Source organism: Physella acuta, unplaced genomic scaffold, assembly GCF_028476545.2.
Source record: "Physella acuta isolate Inbredline_101_S28 unplaced genomic scaffold, ASM2847654v3 ptg000756l, whole genome shotgun sequence".
In the NCBI taxonomy this organism is placed as follows: Eukaryota; Metazoa; Mollusca; class Gastropoda; family Physidae; genus Physella; species Physella acuta.
The window spans coordinates 335,512-354,884 of NW_026732274.1; the positions used below are offsets into that span (position 1 = coordinate 335,512).

A 19,373-nucleotide genomic window follows, 5' to 3' on the forward strand; every position below is an offset into this window, starting at 1 on the left:
TTTCAATAAATCACAGTCTGGAACAAAAGCGGATTAATAATAATTATTTCGGTTTGGCAGTCAGTCGAGAGCTATAACTTTTGACCACTTCGTATCCCAAATTATGATGTAGCTGTAACAAATACTGAATCTAGTTATACAGTTTAATAGGTTAGACTTTACTTACTATGTACAAGTAATTCTCTGCTTTTCTTTTTAATTTCTTTTTTTAATGTCCTATTTAGTCCGTTTTCTCCCATAAGAACTTCATCCCCTGCAATTTTGAGTACGAAATTTTTGTTGAAGATTAACTTGTTTACCAGCTCATTAAGCAACTCTTTTGTCTTGTAATGATTGGCATAACGTAAACATTTAAGGGGTATCAATGAAGAAATCTGTAAAATATAGAATCAGAGAAATATCAAACAAGACACTAGATGGAAATTTTGATAGTTTTCGAACATGCATCTATAACATCCAGACAAAGATTATACGAGGGGGACGTTAAAAGATGTATTTTGTGCAAGCGTATGAATTGTGCTTGGTATTGTTTTTGGGGGTGGGGGGTCAGGTCCAGGATCACGATAATATTTTGAATTTCACTTTAACATACTTTCGATATGATACAACACAAACATTAAATTCCATTAAAAGGGTATTATGTTTTTTAAGATATATTACATTTTATTTTCAATACATACTCTTAATAATTTACGTTTGAGGACGTTAACAGTGAAGTAGTTTTTTTAAAATGACAGATATAGTTTACGTTAGGATCTTTACAAGAACAATAATCTAGATAAGAACTGTAGAAAAATCTTTATTTTATTGAAACATGAATTCATTTTGATGGGCCATTTGATGTAAAAATCAAACTAAAATATTAACATTTGTAAACACGTAAATGATTGTGTTGTCTTAAGCCACACAAAACATTAGCGAGGAAATACTTAGTTCCCTCAATCTCTTAGAAAACCGTTGGACGCCAATTAATTTAAATTTAAAACAAAAATTGGATTTGGATTTCAAATACAAATAATCATAATTTCAACGTGTAATTGTTGAATGCAATGGCACAAACATTAAGAAAAAGATAAAAAAAAACGATGTTAATTACTCTCACTTGAGTCCAAACAGTACTACTAATGTGTCGAATAGGTTTTAAAAGGTATAAACAATTTCCTTTGTAAAATAAATAGACATATGAAATCAAACAATAAACAGTTTTTTACGGTTATAAAAATTGCATCCAATAGCATAGTTTACATACATAACCATCATGAGAACCTTACTAAACAAAAGAGCAAGCGAATTGTACCTACGCACTGCAAATTAAGCATTGATTTTCTCCGTTAAGGTTTTTATTGCAATTAAATCAGTACTAACGCTATTGTTAGTTCTCTATAGAACTGTATATATTATGTGATTGCTTTGAGGGACTTGTATCTTTCATTTCTATTTCACTCAGTCTTTACTTTCATTTGCGTAAGTGTGATTTGTTTAGCGAAATATAGGCCTACAAATTGATCATGAATCGTTGTCTCTGGAAGTGTTGCAACTAATCTTAGGAAATGAAGGGTAGATAAATATTTTAATGAATTGGATATGTGAATCAGAATTTTAGCACGGTTATCAAGCATAAAAGACTAACTCTAACATCTACACAGGTTGGATAAAAAGTAATACTTGTACCTTTGACCCGCCGGAGCCTGATGCGATTAAGTCGACAACACACACAAATTTGCTTCCGTGTTTAAACCAGCATAGAAAATCAAAAAACTAAATGTGTTTAATTATGAAACAGAATGAATTTTTCGGCACCTTAGAAAAAGTAAGCTAAATTTTAGATGCTGCATGACACAGCTAGATAGACAGTCTAAACATTACATAACCCTTGACAAAATATTAAAACCGACTTACCGTTTCTCTTCTACGAACGTTTCCGCCATCTTTTTTTGTCACAATACTTATTGCATAATCTAGAATTATTTCAGTTTATTCTCGCTATTTTCTATCGGGTTAAGGTTACAAAAATGAGGATGGTATGCATTGTATAATGATACGTATGGCTTCTTCTAACCTACAAAAGAAACAACTCCAAACATTTTTATCGATCAAGTTTTAAAGATGTGCCCAGAAGACTTTAAGATTTTACATGTTTTAAAACAGATATTGCACATTATTTTGATGTTGGTTTAAATTATTATATTTTTTTAGAAATTGATACAGACGTATTTAACCATTTTTACAATTAAAATATAAATATTTCTCTGGTCAGAAGAAATAATACGATATTTTCTCATGAAAATGTTGTTTGCCTTTCATGCGGCAAAGCATACGTGCACTGACGAATTGGTTAACTAACACAGTTGACCAAACAACTGCATGAAATCAAATAGTTTCTTGATTAAATAAGTCAATCGACTGCAACTCCTGGCTACTGTATACAGTTTTTGTCCAACTTACCAGGCTAATATTGTGGTCATTCACACAAAATAAAGTCAGGTCCATCAGATAAGATTCAACCTTTTTAACTCTATCATAAACACAAGCTTCTTTTAATTTCTTTATTAGGAATTGTATTTCTTCTGAGGATAAAATATATCTTGTAGATAATGTTACTATAGTGAAACAACAATACATGGATAACGTCTACGACATGAATGAAAAGGAAACTCTATTGACTATAAACATAAAAAGTTGAAAAATAATACAATTACGTTTTATTAAACTTGAAAACGAGTGATTTGATTACTTACTTTTGGTCACCTACATTAAATGAACAACGTAGAAATTATTTTAAATTACTATACGATTTTTTACCTGTAGTAAATGTGACACTTTCTTTAACGTCTGACGCGAGCAGTTTTATTTTCTTTCTTGAAATCCCATCATTAGTGTGGTGAGTTACAGGAAAATATTCTATGGCCTGCAAAAAACAAATCATCTTAATTTTCTTACTTTAATGACCTAAAATATTGTTCTCTTATTATTCGTTTAAAAAATACCTACCTGTAAAACGGTTTCTCTATCATTAGTGTCCAAATGCATTGATATATTTGCAAAAATACTCAAACATATTTTTACAAAGTGATGTTTTAAATTAATCTGTAAAAGAATAAAATCTTCGTTTTTTTTTTCTATTGTAGTAAAATTATAATTATAACGTGCCCAAGAGCAATGAACCTGAGAGGTATACACAATGGGAATTAAGGAAATACGGAGTTCCAAATCAATTATTTGTAAATGAATTGTATTGCTAACTTTAAAATGTGAAGAATAAAAGTTAAAACACAGATCAAATAATGGCTTATTGCAGTGTTTGAACTCACCATTTTCTAGGCATAGCAAAATGTATTAAAACAGCCAAGCAAAATAAATGAAAGTATTGTTACATAATATGTACAATCAACAGTTTTCTATTAAATAGTAATTAGGTGATCATATAATGTGAACGCTTTGTTCAAAAACTCATTCCTTTAACACGAAAAAATATTTCGGTCCACTGATTATCTTGGTGAGCAGTCTCTCTCTCTCTCTCTCTCTCTCTCTCTCTCTATATATATATATATATATATATATATATATATATATATATATATATATATATATATATATATATATATGTAAATAATTTCGTACCTCGCAGTTTTGAAACTCGTTAATAGCTGGGATAATGTAATTTATAATTCCTTTTCTTGCGACACACTGTTTCACGATCAGTAAGATAAATACAATTAGTTTTTTTAGTTCAATATTGTTACATTTGTACAATAACAAATGCTTTGTAAATTAAATACAAAATGTAACCACCTCTCCAAACTTCTGACTTGATTTTATGTAAAATTCAGCGATGTGTAAAAGCGTCAGTACAATAAAACATCGTAATGTGGCATGCATTGTCTTGGCTTCATTGCAGATATATATTAAAGTATCTGTATCATAATTCGAGAAATTAAATTACAGTTGGTTAATTGCATTTATTTGTATTAAAACCATGCTATAATAATTAATTATAAGGACTTAAAAAAAAAACTTCAATAAAGTAATATTAGTTAACTAGTGTGACAAGAACCTAATTAATATATTCAAATCTTTGAAAATGTGTTGTTAACTTCCATAAAAGAATCATAGGAACACAATAGTCGTAATTTTTTTTTATCTGGGCAGCTATAGATGCCATTTCGTGATAGCTTAAAAAATGAATATTAGGACCCATAAATACAAAATAAAAATCAAACCTGCATAACACGAAGCTTTATCCTCAATCGTTCCATGTCTAACAACATCTAAGTATAACATCCTGATCAGACGAGATACAAAAAGACAGCCGTCCTTAAAGTGTTCTCCTGTTCTATGTAGCACATCAAGGATGATTCCAGCTCCTGGCTAATATAATAAATTAATACTTTTTTACGTGTACACAATTCCATTTCTTATTAGACTAAATTACGCACTTTATTAGATTAATACAAGTTATCTTTATGTATGTCAATTATGCATTATCAATTTTCATTTCTTTCATTGTATACCTCGTAAATCTTGTTCAGCAAATCTTGAAAATTAATAATCCTGTAATATTCAATTTTTTAAAAAAATTATCAGATATTTATAATTGTTTTAAAATCCACTAAGTGGTACTGAGTAGTGCATTTTTTTATACAAATGTTGAGCTTAGTAAATCCAAACTCAAAGTTTCACCTAGAAAAATAAAAATAAAATACATATAAATATATAAACGCAACTCTTTTAATAAAGATTTTCTTAACAAAACATACACAAATTTTACCTTAGGTTACGTTCTTGAATGTCATCGTGACATTTGCGTCTAGTAAATTCATTTAGACCTGTTGGTTCGAAAGTGACGTACATATGCAATAGAACATTAATATTTGCTACTCTATTGCCTTTAAAACATTTTGCAAAGTAAATAATTATTAATTGAAATGCAAAACATTATTTTGTATTATCTAGAGCACAGAATAGGGTTTGATAGCTAGAACTACTAAAGATGAGATTTTGTGAGTAAGGGGGTAATGGTAAGGGGGTAATGATCAAGGTGTAATTGACAATATTTGAATCCTCTTTTCAAGAGCATTTTCTCCTTTTTACATTTGTATTTAGTACAACTAAACCCGTTCTGAAAAATGGCAAATATTAACTGTTAATTTGTGTGCGTTAAGTTACGGGTTGTTTTTTTTTTTAGAACTTTTCTCTTTTCAAATGTTGAACACTTGTCAAGTAGCCTTTGCTGTTGTACAGATTGGGCGATTGTGATGGTTTCAAGTTTAATTTTAATATTTCGCTGGTATTAGCTGCGTCATAATTAACAACATATGGTGATTACTTTTTAACATAAAGAAAGTTTGCACCAACATAAACGAACCCTCACAGAATAAAGGGCAAAATAAACTTGCAAAGTTGAAAACAAACTCGCGCTTAGGGTTCATCCATTTATGACATCAACAAAAACTTTAAATTGTATAGCGTAGTCATGCTACCTTCCATACGCTTCTACCAATTTTTACTTGATATGAAGAAGCCTACAAACATATAGTAGACCTGTAAAATGTTCTATTAATTTACAATGTCAATATCTTGCATTGACTTTACATGAAATCGAATATAGATCCAATATGTTTGTCAGCGTTTATCATTAGTTTAACCTTAAATTAGTATCCAGACTGTAGTAAAATAAATGTAGTATGTTTTGAAAACGGGAGTATACGAAATATTTAGTTTTATAAGTGTTCCATTTCCAACCAAAAACTCATCAACGCATTAAACCCTTATTTTGTATGTGGAAAAATGTATTTAAATTATTATTTTCTGTAGGCTATTTGAGGGGGGGACCTGTAGTCAAAACACATTTTGCTACAAGCTATACAATACATGCTTTTTTGGAATTGTATTAACTTTAAAATACTTCAAACAGTATAATTTGTATATTTTTTGGGGACAATTTATACATTTTTTTTTGCCAAATTTGGTGTCAAATTGAACATTTTCTAGGTACACAGTAGAATGAAAATAACTAAAAATATAATTGAAAACAATGCAAAGTAACCTTGCATATTCATAGTTGATATGACAATTGACTATCTGATAAAAGGAAATGTTGATATCTTACAAAATTATTTTTTTGTATAATTTTAAAGTTTGTCATTATTGTATTGTAATTAGTCTTTAAATTTAAGTAAACGATTTTGAAACTAAGGGGAGATAAAAAATAATTAATATGTCGATAGATAACTATATTTAAACAACAGAATGGGAGATAAATAGCTAACAGTCTGGTGAGCTGGTGAGCTGAGGTTCACAAGATTGTTTACAATCTTATAGCCGGTCGATCTAGCGAAAGCTATTAGTGGCAGATAATATAGATTTAAATTAGGGGGAGCAAAAAAGATCTAAATGATCTGGTTGCTGCCGTATGTAAACTTTGTCTTCACATTAGCTGCTTTCGGGAGGGGGGGGGGGGTGGGGGGTGGGGGGTGGAAGGATAATCTTATTTCACAAGCTACTGATAGTTTTTTAAGGCAAATATTTTTATTTGCAGCATTGGTAGGTATAGATTATGAATTACTAAACAGTAGAAAATAAAACAAATATAAAAACAAACTTTCTAATAGCAAGGTTTTAAATGCACTGAAAACAAGAAAATGAAACTAATTTGATTTCTTTCATAGAGGCTTTGTATCTAAAATATGTACAAATCTCATGAGTAACCAAATTAGTTTTATTTTCTTGTTTTCGGTGCATTTAAAAGCATGCTATTAGAAATGTGTTCATATGTGTTTCATTATTTGTTTGCCACTTTCTTATATAACGATTAGGCTAATATAAGGCTTTCTGAAAAAAATAACTTTGAGGAACGATCTTGGGAGTCTGGTGCAAATCGGGTGGCTCTTGTTGAGTTTGTGAGTTTGATATTTTCGAATATTAAACATTAAGAATGAAGAAGAAGAAGAAGAAGAATACATTTTAAAATAAAGAAGAATGTATGTTAGGTATGGTTGATCAGTTTGTAATGTAGTCATACGGTACATCTTGCTTTTCTAAACGTGGTACGAAATTGAATCTGCCCTTCATCGTTCACAAATAAAGTCACGTTTTTTCACAGAACCCCCACCCCATCCATAGATTCTCCCTCATTTTTATACTAAAACCGTCATATCTAGAGAACCGTTAATCTTATAAACATAAGTGTGGTGTCATTTTACAGTATTTAATCCGATTGATACAACTATGTCGTTGTTTTGTCATTTTAATTACTTTTTTAAAAATCGTGCTACTAGCTAGTATATTGCAATAAAAATCAGAGTTCGAAATCTAGGCAAATAAGGCGCAGTAGCAGGGTACAGCAGTCCATAGGAAAAAGCAGGCCTAAGTAGAGTAGTCGGATCATATCAGGAATACGATTTTAATACGCGATACTTAACTAGGTTGAAAAAAATTCAGCATGACCATTACAACAAAGAAGAAAAAGCTAAATTTTATTTGGAATAAAAATAACTCACCGGAAATATAAATTAGACTTGTAGAGCTTTTACCTCTATTTTCAGCTAAAGATGGCTGTTTATCCAACTCATTGAGAAAAGCTGTCCATAATTCTAAGTCACGAGTTCCGTTATTTAAACAAACTGATCTTTGATGTAACTTGTGTAAACAAACAAAAATTGCGACAAATTCTAAAACATCGTTAGTGTTAACATTCGCTTCGTTTTCTGTTAAACTCTGAACTATAATATAGTGTCCATTCTTTAATGCCAAGTCATAAGCTGTTTGACCTTTTTTGTTGACCCTTTTGGTGTCGTCTGTCTTATTTATTAAAATCTGGACCACATAGTTCAACCCGTATTTAGATGCCAGCATTAGAGCTGTGTTACCTTTGTTGTCTGTTGTGTTGACGTCATCAGTTTTCTCTAACAAGAGATGAATTATTTTAAGCTGTCTGAATTGTTTTTGTTTATCTTTAGATTTAAAGTATTGAACTTCAGTATTTTTCAGACCTAATTGTATAATGGCTATCATAAGCGGAGACCTGCCATCTCGGTCTACGACTTTTGTTTGTGCATTATGGTCGAGCAAATACTTGACGATAGGTACAATGTATTCATCGATATTACGTTTTAAAATTATTATGAGGACAGTTTCGTGTTTATAATCATAGCTGTTAACCTTAGCACCGTGAGTCAATAACAATTCGACGATACTAAAAGTATTCTTGATAGGGGCATCAAGTGCACAGTGTATGAGTGCTGTTCTATGTTTCTTGTCAACCTGGTTGACCTTTGATCCCTTACTAACCAAATATTTCACCGTGTCAACTAAACCAGCTTGTGTCGCCATCATGAGTAAAGTTCTACCTTTAGGACACACAACATCATCTTCTTTATAAAGTTTACAGATTTTTTCTATAAACTCGTAATTTCTGTTTTCTAAAGCTATCATTAGAGCTGTTTTGTTGTATTTGTTTACTGCGTTTATATCCTGTTTTATTTTAAGAAGGATTTTTCCTTTGTATCTGATATTGCTAAATCGCTTGTGTTTTGCGCACAACATAAGTAATGTGTTATTTTCTTTATCCACAATATCAAAATATGTTACGTTTTTTGCTTTAGACAAATATTCCAGGACTTTTACGTCTCCACATTTAGCAGCCAACATTACAGCCGTTCTTCCTTTATTGTCTGTTTGATCTAAAGCTGACTTGTGACTACTGACCTGATGTGAGCTTTGGTCTGATGGTTCAGTCTCTAGTAATAATTTGGTAATATAAAGAGTTGTCCATTTTTTTTTAACAGCCCACATTAATGCTGTCCGACCTTGTTTATCTTGGATGTAAATGTCAGCTTTATGCTCCAAAAGGATCTTCTCGGCGTAAGGGACTTTGCTTTTAACGGCTTTCATCCGCGCTGTTTCTCCAGTATTGTCAACGATGTTAATAATAGCCTGATGTTGTAGCAATAGCCGCACTACATCTGCATTAAAACTTGTTTCTACAGCATACATTAACGCCGTCTTCCCCTTGTTATCAACAACATTAACATCAGCCTTGTGATGTTCCAGTAATAGCCGCACTACATCTTCCTTACGCCATGTTTCTACAGCATACATTAACGCCGTCTTTCCCTTGCTATCAACAACGTTTACATTAGCCTTGTGATTGTCCAACAATCGCCGCACTACATCTTTATTATACGATTTTTCTACAGCATACATTAACGCCGTCTTCCCTTCACTATCCCCCATGTCAATGTCCCTATAAATTCCTGCCGGTATAAATCTCTTCTGTACAGCCAACATGAGCACCGAGGTTTTGTTGTTGTTGACATGGTTGACGTCAGCGCCATGATGAAGTAGCTCCTGTATTATATCACTTGGTTGATGCATATTGAATGAATAACTAACTTTCTCTCTCTTTATAGCCAACATAAGAGCAGAATTCCCATTATTGTCTACATCATTAACGTTAACATTATATTTGGAAAGAAGTAGTTTGACATTCTCCAATGATTTTTTTTCTACAGCCAACATTAACGCTGTTTTACCCAAATTGTTTTTATTATTAACATCGTGTGTACAAGAGAGTATTCTTGTTATAATTTCTACACTTTGGTTTTGTACAGCTAGCATTAGAGGTGTATTACAATCATTGTCTACTATATTGACATCAGGGTGGTGATCTAAAATTTGATTAATTAAATTAATATATTTGTTGTATTGTATAACTTTTATAATTGCTGTTTCACCACTGTTATCTCTTACATTTAAATCGTTAGTCAGCTGTAATAACCTTTCCATAATGGTTAGTTTTGAACTGTCTAAATCCTCTAGGATTTCATGTAGATAATGCGAAGACCTAAAATATTTCTTTGACAAAAGCTCCATCAGTGCATTTCTTCCCTGGCTGTTACTCACGTTAACATCTGCTCCATGTTTTAACAACACCTCAACAACTTTTGTTTTACCAGCCATCATTAGTGCTGTGTTACCATGGTGATCTGTTTTGTTGACATCAAACCCTTTAGAAATCAGCCACTCCACAACTATATCATGTCCACCAATAGCTGCTAACATGAGAGCGTTTTGTCCTTTAAAGTTAAAGTTAACATCCACAGTACCGTCATACAGTAACTCTACAGTGTCAAATTGCCCATTCAGGACCGCCAACATAAAAGCTGTATTGCCATCTACATCAAACACAGAGGAATCACTGAATTTTTCAATGTCAAAAACGATTTTATATAGACCTGTCATAGCAGCTAACATTAAAGTAGATCGACCAGATTTGTTTGTTTGCTTTATACTTGATTTTTCATTAACAAATTGATTTTGTAATAAAATTCTAACTGTTTCTACATGTGTACCTAGTATTGATAAGTTTAACGCGGTATTCCCTTCTATGTCAACCTGTTTAACATCAGCGCCATACTGAAGTAACAATTCTACAATGTTAGAGTAACCTCTACTTGCTGCACACAAAAGGGCCGTCTCTCCATATGGACTTACTGTGTAGTTGACATTCCTTAAAATTTCAACAGCTCCAGCGTCTATTAAATACTTTTTTATTTCAAAATAACCTTTGTCACAAGCATAAAATAGAGGAGGAGTTTTACCTATATTAACGTCCGCACCATTTTGTACTAAAAATTTTACTATGTCGATTTTACCCCTTTCAGCTGATATACACAATGGGGAGTCTCCTGAGATATCTTTTTTATTCACATCAGCTCCTGCTTCTACCAAAATTTTCACAAGTTCAAATGATCTACGTTTACACGATTCATGTAGTGGTGTAGTAAACGTTGTACTGTTAACATCTGTGCCATTGTCTACCAGCAGCTTTACAATCTCAACAAAACCATTTTCTACAGAATAACACAGGGCTGTCTTGTCGTTTGAGTTTATCAAGTTCACATCAGCCTTGTGCTCCAGCAGTAATTTAACTATGTCCGATTGTCCACGTTTGGAAGCATTCATTAACGCAGTCTGTCGGTAGCTGTTTCTACTGTTTACAACGACTCCATGTGTAAGTAAAATTCTCACTACATCCAATTGACCTTTACCTGCCGTCGAAATCAAGGCGTACCGAATTTTATTCAGCGATTTCACATTTTTAATTTTTTTAATTGCTTGTTCAAGATCAACTAAGTTGTTATCTCTTATAGCGATACTTAGCTCATTTAAAGTACCTTTATCAGATGCATCCATTAGGCAAGAAAATTTCCTGAAATAAGTAGATTTAAAAATAAAATAAAAGCCACGAAATATTGTTTGAAAAATCTTAAATTCTAACATTTCTATTAATACAAGGGAAGAAATGATCGACATCTCTTCATACTTAGCGAAATTACTTTAATGCTAAACAAAATAGCCTACATTTATTTGTTATTTGTGCAGTGGGTGTAAAAAGTAAATAAAAGCAACTGACTTTTAATTTAGTTTAAAGTTAACACTTGTTTAATACATTCGACAATATATACAAGCGACATAGTCAAACAACAAATGCTCTGTGACGTATCCAAAGTGTTTAAGTCAAGCAAAGTCCAACAACATTAATAATACATATCAACAGAAAATTGACCAACGTACTTGAACAACAATTTAACAATAAATATCTAAATGGCTTGCCAGAGTCCACTAATTGAGGTAGTCCCGTTTTGTTTGAGGTTAAAATATTTTGCTACTGCACCTCTCTTGAAACAACAACAAATCTTTGAACTTTCCTGTCATTTCTTATTGCAAAAAAAGTGATTTTTTCTTACCCGAATGTATATGTAAAGACGATATAACTAGTATAGCCATAGCAGTAATTAGTCTAGATTTTAAAAGGAGGTAAATGTCAGTGGCCGGTTTAATGCACACATCAATTGCAACAGTTTTCATGAGACCAAACAACAATATATTACATTTTTGTAAATACATTCGTTAGGTCTAACCTATCACTATCTAGCCCCTATCTATGGAGCCATACCTATCACACGGCCGCCAATTTTGTGACACCGAAATAGAAAATCTAATGGAATAGTAGCTGGTAATGAGCTTCACAAATCTCTCGAATTTATGTATTTATTTACTTAAGGGGGGGTCGCGTTTCAAAACAAAAGGGGGGCGGCGCTTTCTCGAAGACAGGAAAAGCTATAAATAGAATGGAGGAAGGGGCGCAAAAATGAATTTTTATTCCACCCCGGGTGCCTGAATTGTTCGCTACACCTCTGTCAGGGGCGCTAAATTGAACTATGTTGGGAAGCCAAATTACACCCTACCGGGGCGCTGCCTCTGAGTAATACATCTTTTTTTTTCGCACGAACCTTCACATGAATATATGCCTTGTAAGTCACAGCATTTCTCACAATTTGAAATCTTGTTAGCCAGGGTGAGAAAAAATTGTCGATTTAAACTTGTTGTGAACGTGATATTCCTATTGATAACAAAAAATGGCGGCTATTTGGTATATGATCACACGTTTGCGAAATTCAAAAATTGTAAAAGATATTGTTGAAATCGCTGGGAACACATATATGTATACATGCATTTCTAAACAAAAAAGTTTTTTGGGGTTAAGTATATTGACTTATTCATTCGTTTACAATAATGAAAGGAAGGCTAAAGAACATTACTCGATCGATTTGGCTATTAAATCCAGATCTAGTTCTAAGTATAGTGTGTTAATATTTGACACCTAGCAAGTTCATCGTCAGCCTACATTCTGTAACTTATTAATCAAGATCTAGATTGAACTAAAATCTGGATCTAAGTAAAAAAAACAAAAAGATACTTCAGGCTAGCAAATACTGTTTTCTGTGTTTTAATAAATTCTAAATAGGAGAGTTTTAGCACTAGTTATTAGTTATTCATTTATTACTAGATTTAGACTATATTATTATTAGTTATAATCATAAGATTTTATAGCTATACAACTAGTTGTAGTAGTAAATAGTAACAGATCTAGTACATTTATTTCCTATTCGTTACTAAAGTTCACTGTGGAAGCTTTTAACGTTTTTTGTAAAATAAACATTTGTTATGAACTTTTATAATTGAAGGTTTCTTACTCCAAATGAATATTTCAATAAACTAATTATCGTATCGTATAACATTTGGGGAAAAAAGATATTTAATCCCACATAAATACATATTTAGTGCAGATGCTATCATCTAGCATAACAGTTAAAAAATAATTTAAAAATGCACTAATTTTCAGTTTTAGTTGTATACTAGACGACTCGTTTCGTTGATAAGTGTATGCTTTGGGGTCATCAATAAACGACGTCGCGTTTGTTTAATGATTTGCATATTTCCCTCCCCTCTCCTCTGTGACTGATCTTTACAAAAAAGACTTACCAACCCATCTAAAAAACATCACACCTCAGCCAACATTTGTTTTTTGATAAACCCCGACTTCGGCTTAGCATGGGTCTGAATACACTATCCCTTCACTTGCTGAGTTAACAGAAACAAGTGAACTCTACTTCCCGCCAAGTCCTAAAAGGCAAATTTATCACCCACATCAAAACAGAAGTCACACCTCAGCTATAGACGACAGAAAATTAAGCTTCATAAGCTTTTAAATGGAAGCAATTTTTTGGCGTTTGCTTTAGTGTTTCTGGAAATAAACTCTGCATGTAGATTACTATTGTCACTATTGTTCTGAACTTTTAAAGTTCAAGGGGTGTTTTTACCAACGAATGTAGCAATGCATTGTTTAATGTCTTCAAATGAATTTGTGTATAAAGTTTGAGGAAAAAAGAACATTTTTTTCTACAGTTCTACACATAGTGTAGATCATCTCATAACATTAAAAATACGAATTTCTGACTTTCGTAGTATATAGACTGATTGATAAATAGATTACTTAATCAAGTAGACTTAAACCATCATAAATTGTGCTAAATAAAACGGTTGCAGCATTACAGATTATGTAGTGTTTTTTTTTCTTTGTTTTCGAAACAACGTTGAATAAAGACTGTAGAACAAAGATAACTTAAACACAGCTTTAGTATTTTCAATTATATAAAACTCTATCAAGGCAACGGTTCAAGAAAGAAACAATTTTGCAATCATAATTGTATTCTGTTTATTCTATTTATTATCGGCCACAATCAAAGTGGGCGGTATGGCGACACTGTTATTTCACCACGGACAAAGATAAAGACTTAAAAAAAAAAACAGATGAGCGTTTCATCATTCTTACGTACAAATTAAATTATAGGAAAAAAAGTAGTATTAAAATTACCTTAGTCACATACGGTAACTTGTAAATACAAACAGCAGTTAAGACTAACTTACCATCAATACGAACGATCTTCACTGACATGAATGATATTCGGTCATCACTACGTTATCAGGCACACGACTTTATCTGACGTGTGTAGTCACCTTCACCTTATAAGCCATGTACTATTTGTGCGAAGGCAGTTGAAAAATATATCTGCCAGTAAAAGCAATAATTATATTGATTTTTTTTTCAATTTTTAAGTATGGCAGGAATGGATCATTTTTTAAAATTATAAGCCCTAGTATTTTTAAAGAAAGAAAAACAACTTTTTTGTTAAATCCTATGTAAAAGCATAAACAATTATTATTCACTTTTGTAAATATAGTTATTTTAAAGGCACATCGTTAAAGATAATCTGAAAATGCTTTCTGTATGTATTTTTTGAATGTGACTTATTCCGAACATAGTAATTGAGAAAGGGTTGTATGATGTGTATCAAATACGAAAAAAAATTACTAACACATTTATTTATTTCATGTTAAAAATAATTTTACTGATGTCAAAATAGGATATTTAAAAAAATAATGTGATGTGTAAGTTGAAAATAATTTCGCAAATTAAAATGCAAGCTGTGAAATCTTTCAATCATGCACGCTTTTCAAAGCAGAATGAATAGAACACACGATGGTAAAGTTTGAAAAATTGACAAATATCCACATCTGTATTCACATTTTCATCCCCGTACATGACCGCGTCTGTCTAAATCCATATCAATCTTTCAAAATATCCATTTTCACATACACTAGAGGATGGGTTTCCAAACTGTAGAACATTTACCCTATAAAAAAGTGGGTCGCCACTCGAAAAAATTTGGGAACCTCTGCACTAGAGGTACAAGTACACGCCGCACACATACATCTTTATATGAAATAAAAGTTCGAGTACATACGTACGGACTCATAATTACACGTGTCAATATTTCAAATTACTTCTTAGAAGAACTATGTTAATAGTTATTTTTTTATATCTAAATGGAAACAAAATGGGAGGTAACAATCTTTATTGTGCTTGTGATCCTGATATTAGTTCCTTTCCATGTTGAATCAATTACCATTAAAGAAGTATTCTTTAAAAGACTAAAATCCTTTAAACTACTTTTAGGAAAGCAGATGATACCTTATTTAATAAGATTTTTAACCAGAACACTGAGCTAAATAAAGGGACAGATCATTTGTATTTAGAGTTCTCATAAGCTACTAATCAGTTTTGAAGCACATAGATATAGTCGCGTGAGGAACCAACATTTTTAATAAATCTTATTGTTTTCATTTCTTAAAAAATAAAATTCGTGCATAGAAAAAAACAATATCATTTTAAAACATAATACATCTAAAAAATAAACAGTAGTTGGATAATATTACTTTGTACTGGGTTTTCGATGTCAGAAATCCCTTATTCCATGTAACAGAGCAGCGAATAATGGTAAGAAAACGTTTTTTTTTTAATATATTAACCGTAGACACACTCGCTGTCTTGATGCATCTTATCTAATTCTTGTTTTATTGAAATGTAACCAGCTCTGTTGGGTATATGAATGCTTAAGTAGTGACGGTGTGGTCAAGCACTTACTGACCCAAAAAGTTATGAGCATGGGTTTTACACCGAGCTGACTTAGGAGAGGGAGGGGGTTAATACATTGGGGGAGGAATAAAAAACGATGCTAAAACCCACATATCTATCAGCCGTTTACATGGGTGAGAGAAATGCTCTATTTGTAAACTTTCCAATATGCATGGTTAATTAGTTAATACATGTATAGATAGATAGAAATAGTAGAGAGTGCACATCATACACATAGCATCTTGAACAAGAGTACTCTCTCACTCTCTCAATCTCTCTCTATCTCTCACTCTCTCTCTCTCTCTCTCTCTCTATTTCTCTCCTTTTACAGGAATATAAGCTCAAGCAAAGCACATTAGATGGCCAGTTCAAAACAAAATGTAAGATCGACCTTTATAAGTAACAACGTTGCTACCCGCTAGACCCTAGATGTTATGACTGAGTCTATTATTGATGCTAGTTGGTTATCTACCCTACCCCCTCGCAGCTAAAAGGATTCACATTTTGATCAAGGAGCAAAACCGTCCAACAGCAAACCGATTAATAACATTTTGTTAGTGCAGCTATTTCTGAGAATATTGTGTACATGAAGTAGGACTTTACCAATTTCGGACTCCATTGTCAGTAGTGACGTATCAGAATTGAGAATGTTCTTTTCCAGCATTGAAATTAGTCTACAGTGACGTGGACAAGTGCCTAAATCGTCGTTGTTTAAAGTATAAAGGAATCAGAACTTACATAATATGAAGTATCCCTACACCCATGATGATGTGAATTATTCTTACACCCTTTTCATGATGTGAAGTACACTTACACACATGATGTTAAAATGAAGTGTTCATGTGTGGATGTCATCCCACCGCAGTTCCAGATGTCCAAACCGGGGCAAGCCGACGAATTTAGATTAAGAAATGTTTAGCTCTAATATGTTCTAGTAATGATAAAAAGCGTTGTTCCTCTTCTGTAAGTCGTATGCCCAAGGCCAACTGTCGGCTAAGTATCTAATAGTATCTATTTCTTTAGTTTAGGTCTATTAACTGCATTTGTTAGAATTAGCAATATGGGATTATTTGTTGAAGTTTTTTTATAATAAATTCTGTTCCGTGATAGAGATAGGTTGTTTACATTTAATCAGTGCACTTTAAGGTAATTTCTGTCTTCATTTATTCGATGTGCCAGTTAAGAGCTTACCTAAATAACAATCAAAAAGTTAGGCCCCTTTCCAAGACAATCATAACTTTTATAACCTGATTTGTTAAAAATTTACTATTATTAACCAGTTGACAACATGTTTAAATAACGAGATGCTTATGATATACACTATCCTTGGAGGATTTATTTTCTTAATCGTGTGATGATTGAACCCTCTAGCTTAGAGTTGTTGTTTTTTTATGTTGGGAAATTTCGAAGCGGTCAATCGATCCACTTACATGACGGTAAGTTTGCGACGGTTGTTGTTACCGCTAGATAGCTAGATAGGACGATGATGTGTGCAGTGGTCAATCGATCCACTTACATGACGGTAAGCTTGCGACGGTTGTTGTTACCGCTAGATAGGATGATGGTGAGATGATGTTAAGAGACTGATGATGCGGTCTATGCTTTTAAAAGGGTTTTTATGATGGTATCTCGATGATGTGTTACCGAGTATATATTGTCTATTGATTTTTTTTTGGGTATTGTTGAAAAATATTCCTCTAAGATATTTTGTATTTTGTAGAGAAACAAAATATAATTGGGGCCATATAACTTAGTTTTACCACCTTGAGAAGTTTTATCTAGAAGAGTTAATGAAGTGTTGCTTGTGATATATTGAAGATTACTTAACCTAATTATGCTGAATTGCATAGCTGAACTGGCGTACCCGTCCCCGCGCGTTGCCGCGGGAATAGAAGAACGTCCGACAAAATATATAAGGGTTTCATTCATGCGTTAACAATCCTATATTCTTAGACTCATTACCTTTTTTACTAAAAGTTAGTGATTTAAATGCAAACAATGCCTGTGCTTGGATGATAGATATCGGGACACGGGTTTACCTACACTACCGCATGCAAACCTTAAGTGTACATTAATCACCCATTAAATTAATGAGGTAGAACACACTTCGGTGTTAGCCCATGTGTCAGGGATGAAGAGGGCGCTCTCAGGACCCCCCCCCCCCCCCGATTGACGAATCTGCATGTGCATATGGACGTGAAAGTCATAAGTTTTCTGTAATATTCAGATGTTAATGTTAGTGGGGTTTTTTGCAAGTTTTAGTGTTATGTGCAAGTGTACGTGTTATGTGCAAGTATTAGTGTTATGTGTGCAAGTGTTAGTCGTTGTGTAAGAGGAAGTACGACAATTTGTTTTGTGTCGCCACTCGGTGTTTTGAGTAACGTCATAAAAAGCAAAACCTTATAAAATTATTTTAATACGTACATTTTTATAATACCTGCATATTTTATAACCAAATTTTACGCACATGCTTTTTTTTCACAAGAAAGAGTTTTAGCACACATATATAATACATTTTTTGAAGAAGAAAGTGCAATTACAAAATGTGGGTTAAATTTTAAATGGACACATTGTAAGAATTATCTTGAAGTTATTCAATTGCATATAGATTGGTGCGATCATTTAATTTTTTTGTTTTACGCTCAGTCTTAACATTTAATTGTTCATTTTGTGATTTAACTAAATACATAATTTTAAAAATGTATTTAATCAATCACGTAATAAAGTAATTGAAATGTAAACAAACATTATAGATCAAAAGTTTTTATTTTGATTGTGCATCTCACCATTAAGCGAAAACAAAACGGTTTACTTTTTAAATATTTTAATTCTTTAAATCGTTTTTCATGTTATTTTCCGGCGTTGCCCAATCGGACAAACGACATTCGAAAAACGTATAGTTTTTGGCCTTTGTTTCATTCGTGCAAATGTCCAATCACAAATTTGTCGCAATTTGTCAAACGGCCTTGACACATAACAGACCATACGCCATAAGAAGAATTATAATAATAAACTACTTAATTATCTATATTTGTCGAAAGTTACATAGAATTAATCTACAGAGAAATATATTATTTTTTAGTATTACGAGAACATTGTATTATTCGTATATTCGAATACATACATTGTATTTATGAAAAATGTAAATCATTTTTTTTTCAATACATAAATTTAAGAAATGTTTTGATAGTGTTTGACAACGTTTCTATAGAGTAATTTTTCAGAAATATACCAGACAAATACCTACAGGGATACCAACTCGGATTCTTACACTGGGACGAGCTGGACACGGCAAAAGCTCAACCGCAAACAGTATTTTAGACGAGAGTTTTTTCCCTGCTGGTGGAGAATTGAATGGAGTGACCAAGATTGCGATGGTGAAAACAAAAACGGTGGATGGAAGGGAAGTAACTATTGTTGACACGCCAGGGGTTTTTGTAACAAGCTCGGGCATTTATTCAGCTGCTGCTACTCTAAGTAGGGAATTCAGTCAAGCTATAGCAAAATGTCCAGAAGGTTTTCATGTCTTAATCTGATATTTTCATACGGA

General features: G+C 32.4%; 1 protein-coding gene across 1 annotated transcript; it reads right to left on the reverse strand.

Annotated features, from left to right (window-relative positions):
* Nucleotides 1-6,999: 6,999 nt before the first annotated feature.
* Nucleotides 7,000-10,965, reverse strand: LOC131950351 (putative ankyrin repeat protein RF_0381). The gene is made up of 2 exons (XM_059312453.1): nucleotides 9,150-10,965; nucleotides 7,000-7,043 (listed from the first exon to the last, which is right to left on the reverse strand). Exons 1-2 carry the CDS (start codon nucleotides 10,963-10,965, stop codon nucleotides 7,000-7,002), a joined length of 1,860 nt encoding a protein of 619 aa, XP_059168436.1.
* Between the last annotated feature and the right edge of the window lie 8,408 nt (nucleotides 10,966-19,373).

What these genes read in the sequence shown, in the direction of transcription:
- LOC131950351 (XM_059312453.1), bottom strand. Translation starts at nt 10,965, where the DNA reads ATGAATGCTTCCAAACGTGGACAATCGGACATAGTTAAATTACTGCTG. An exon ending in AGTGCGGCGATTGTTGGACA is followed by an intron (nt 7,044 to 9,149) that starts ATCACAAGGCTA and finishes ATTTCGTACCAC; the next exon opens with GTTTAGAAAAGCAAGATGTA.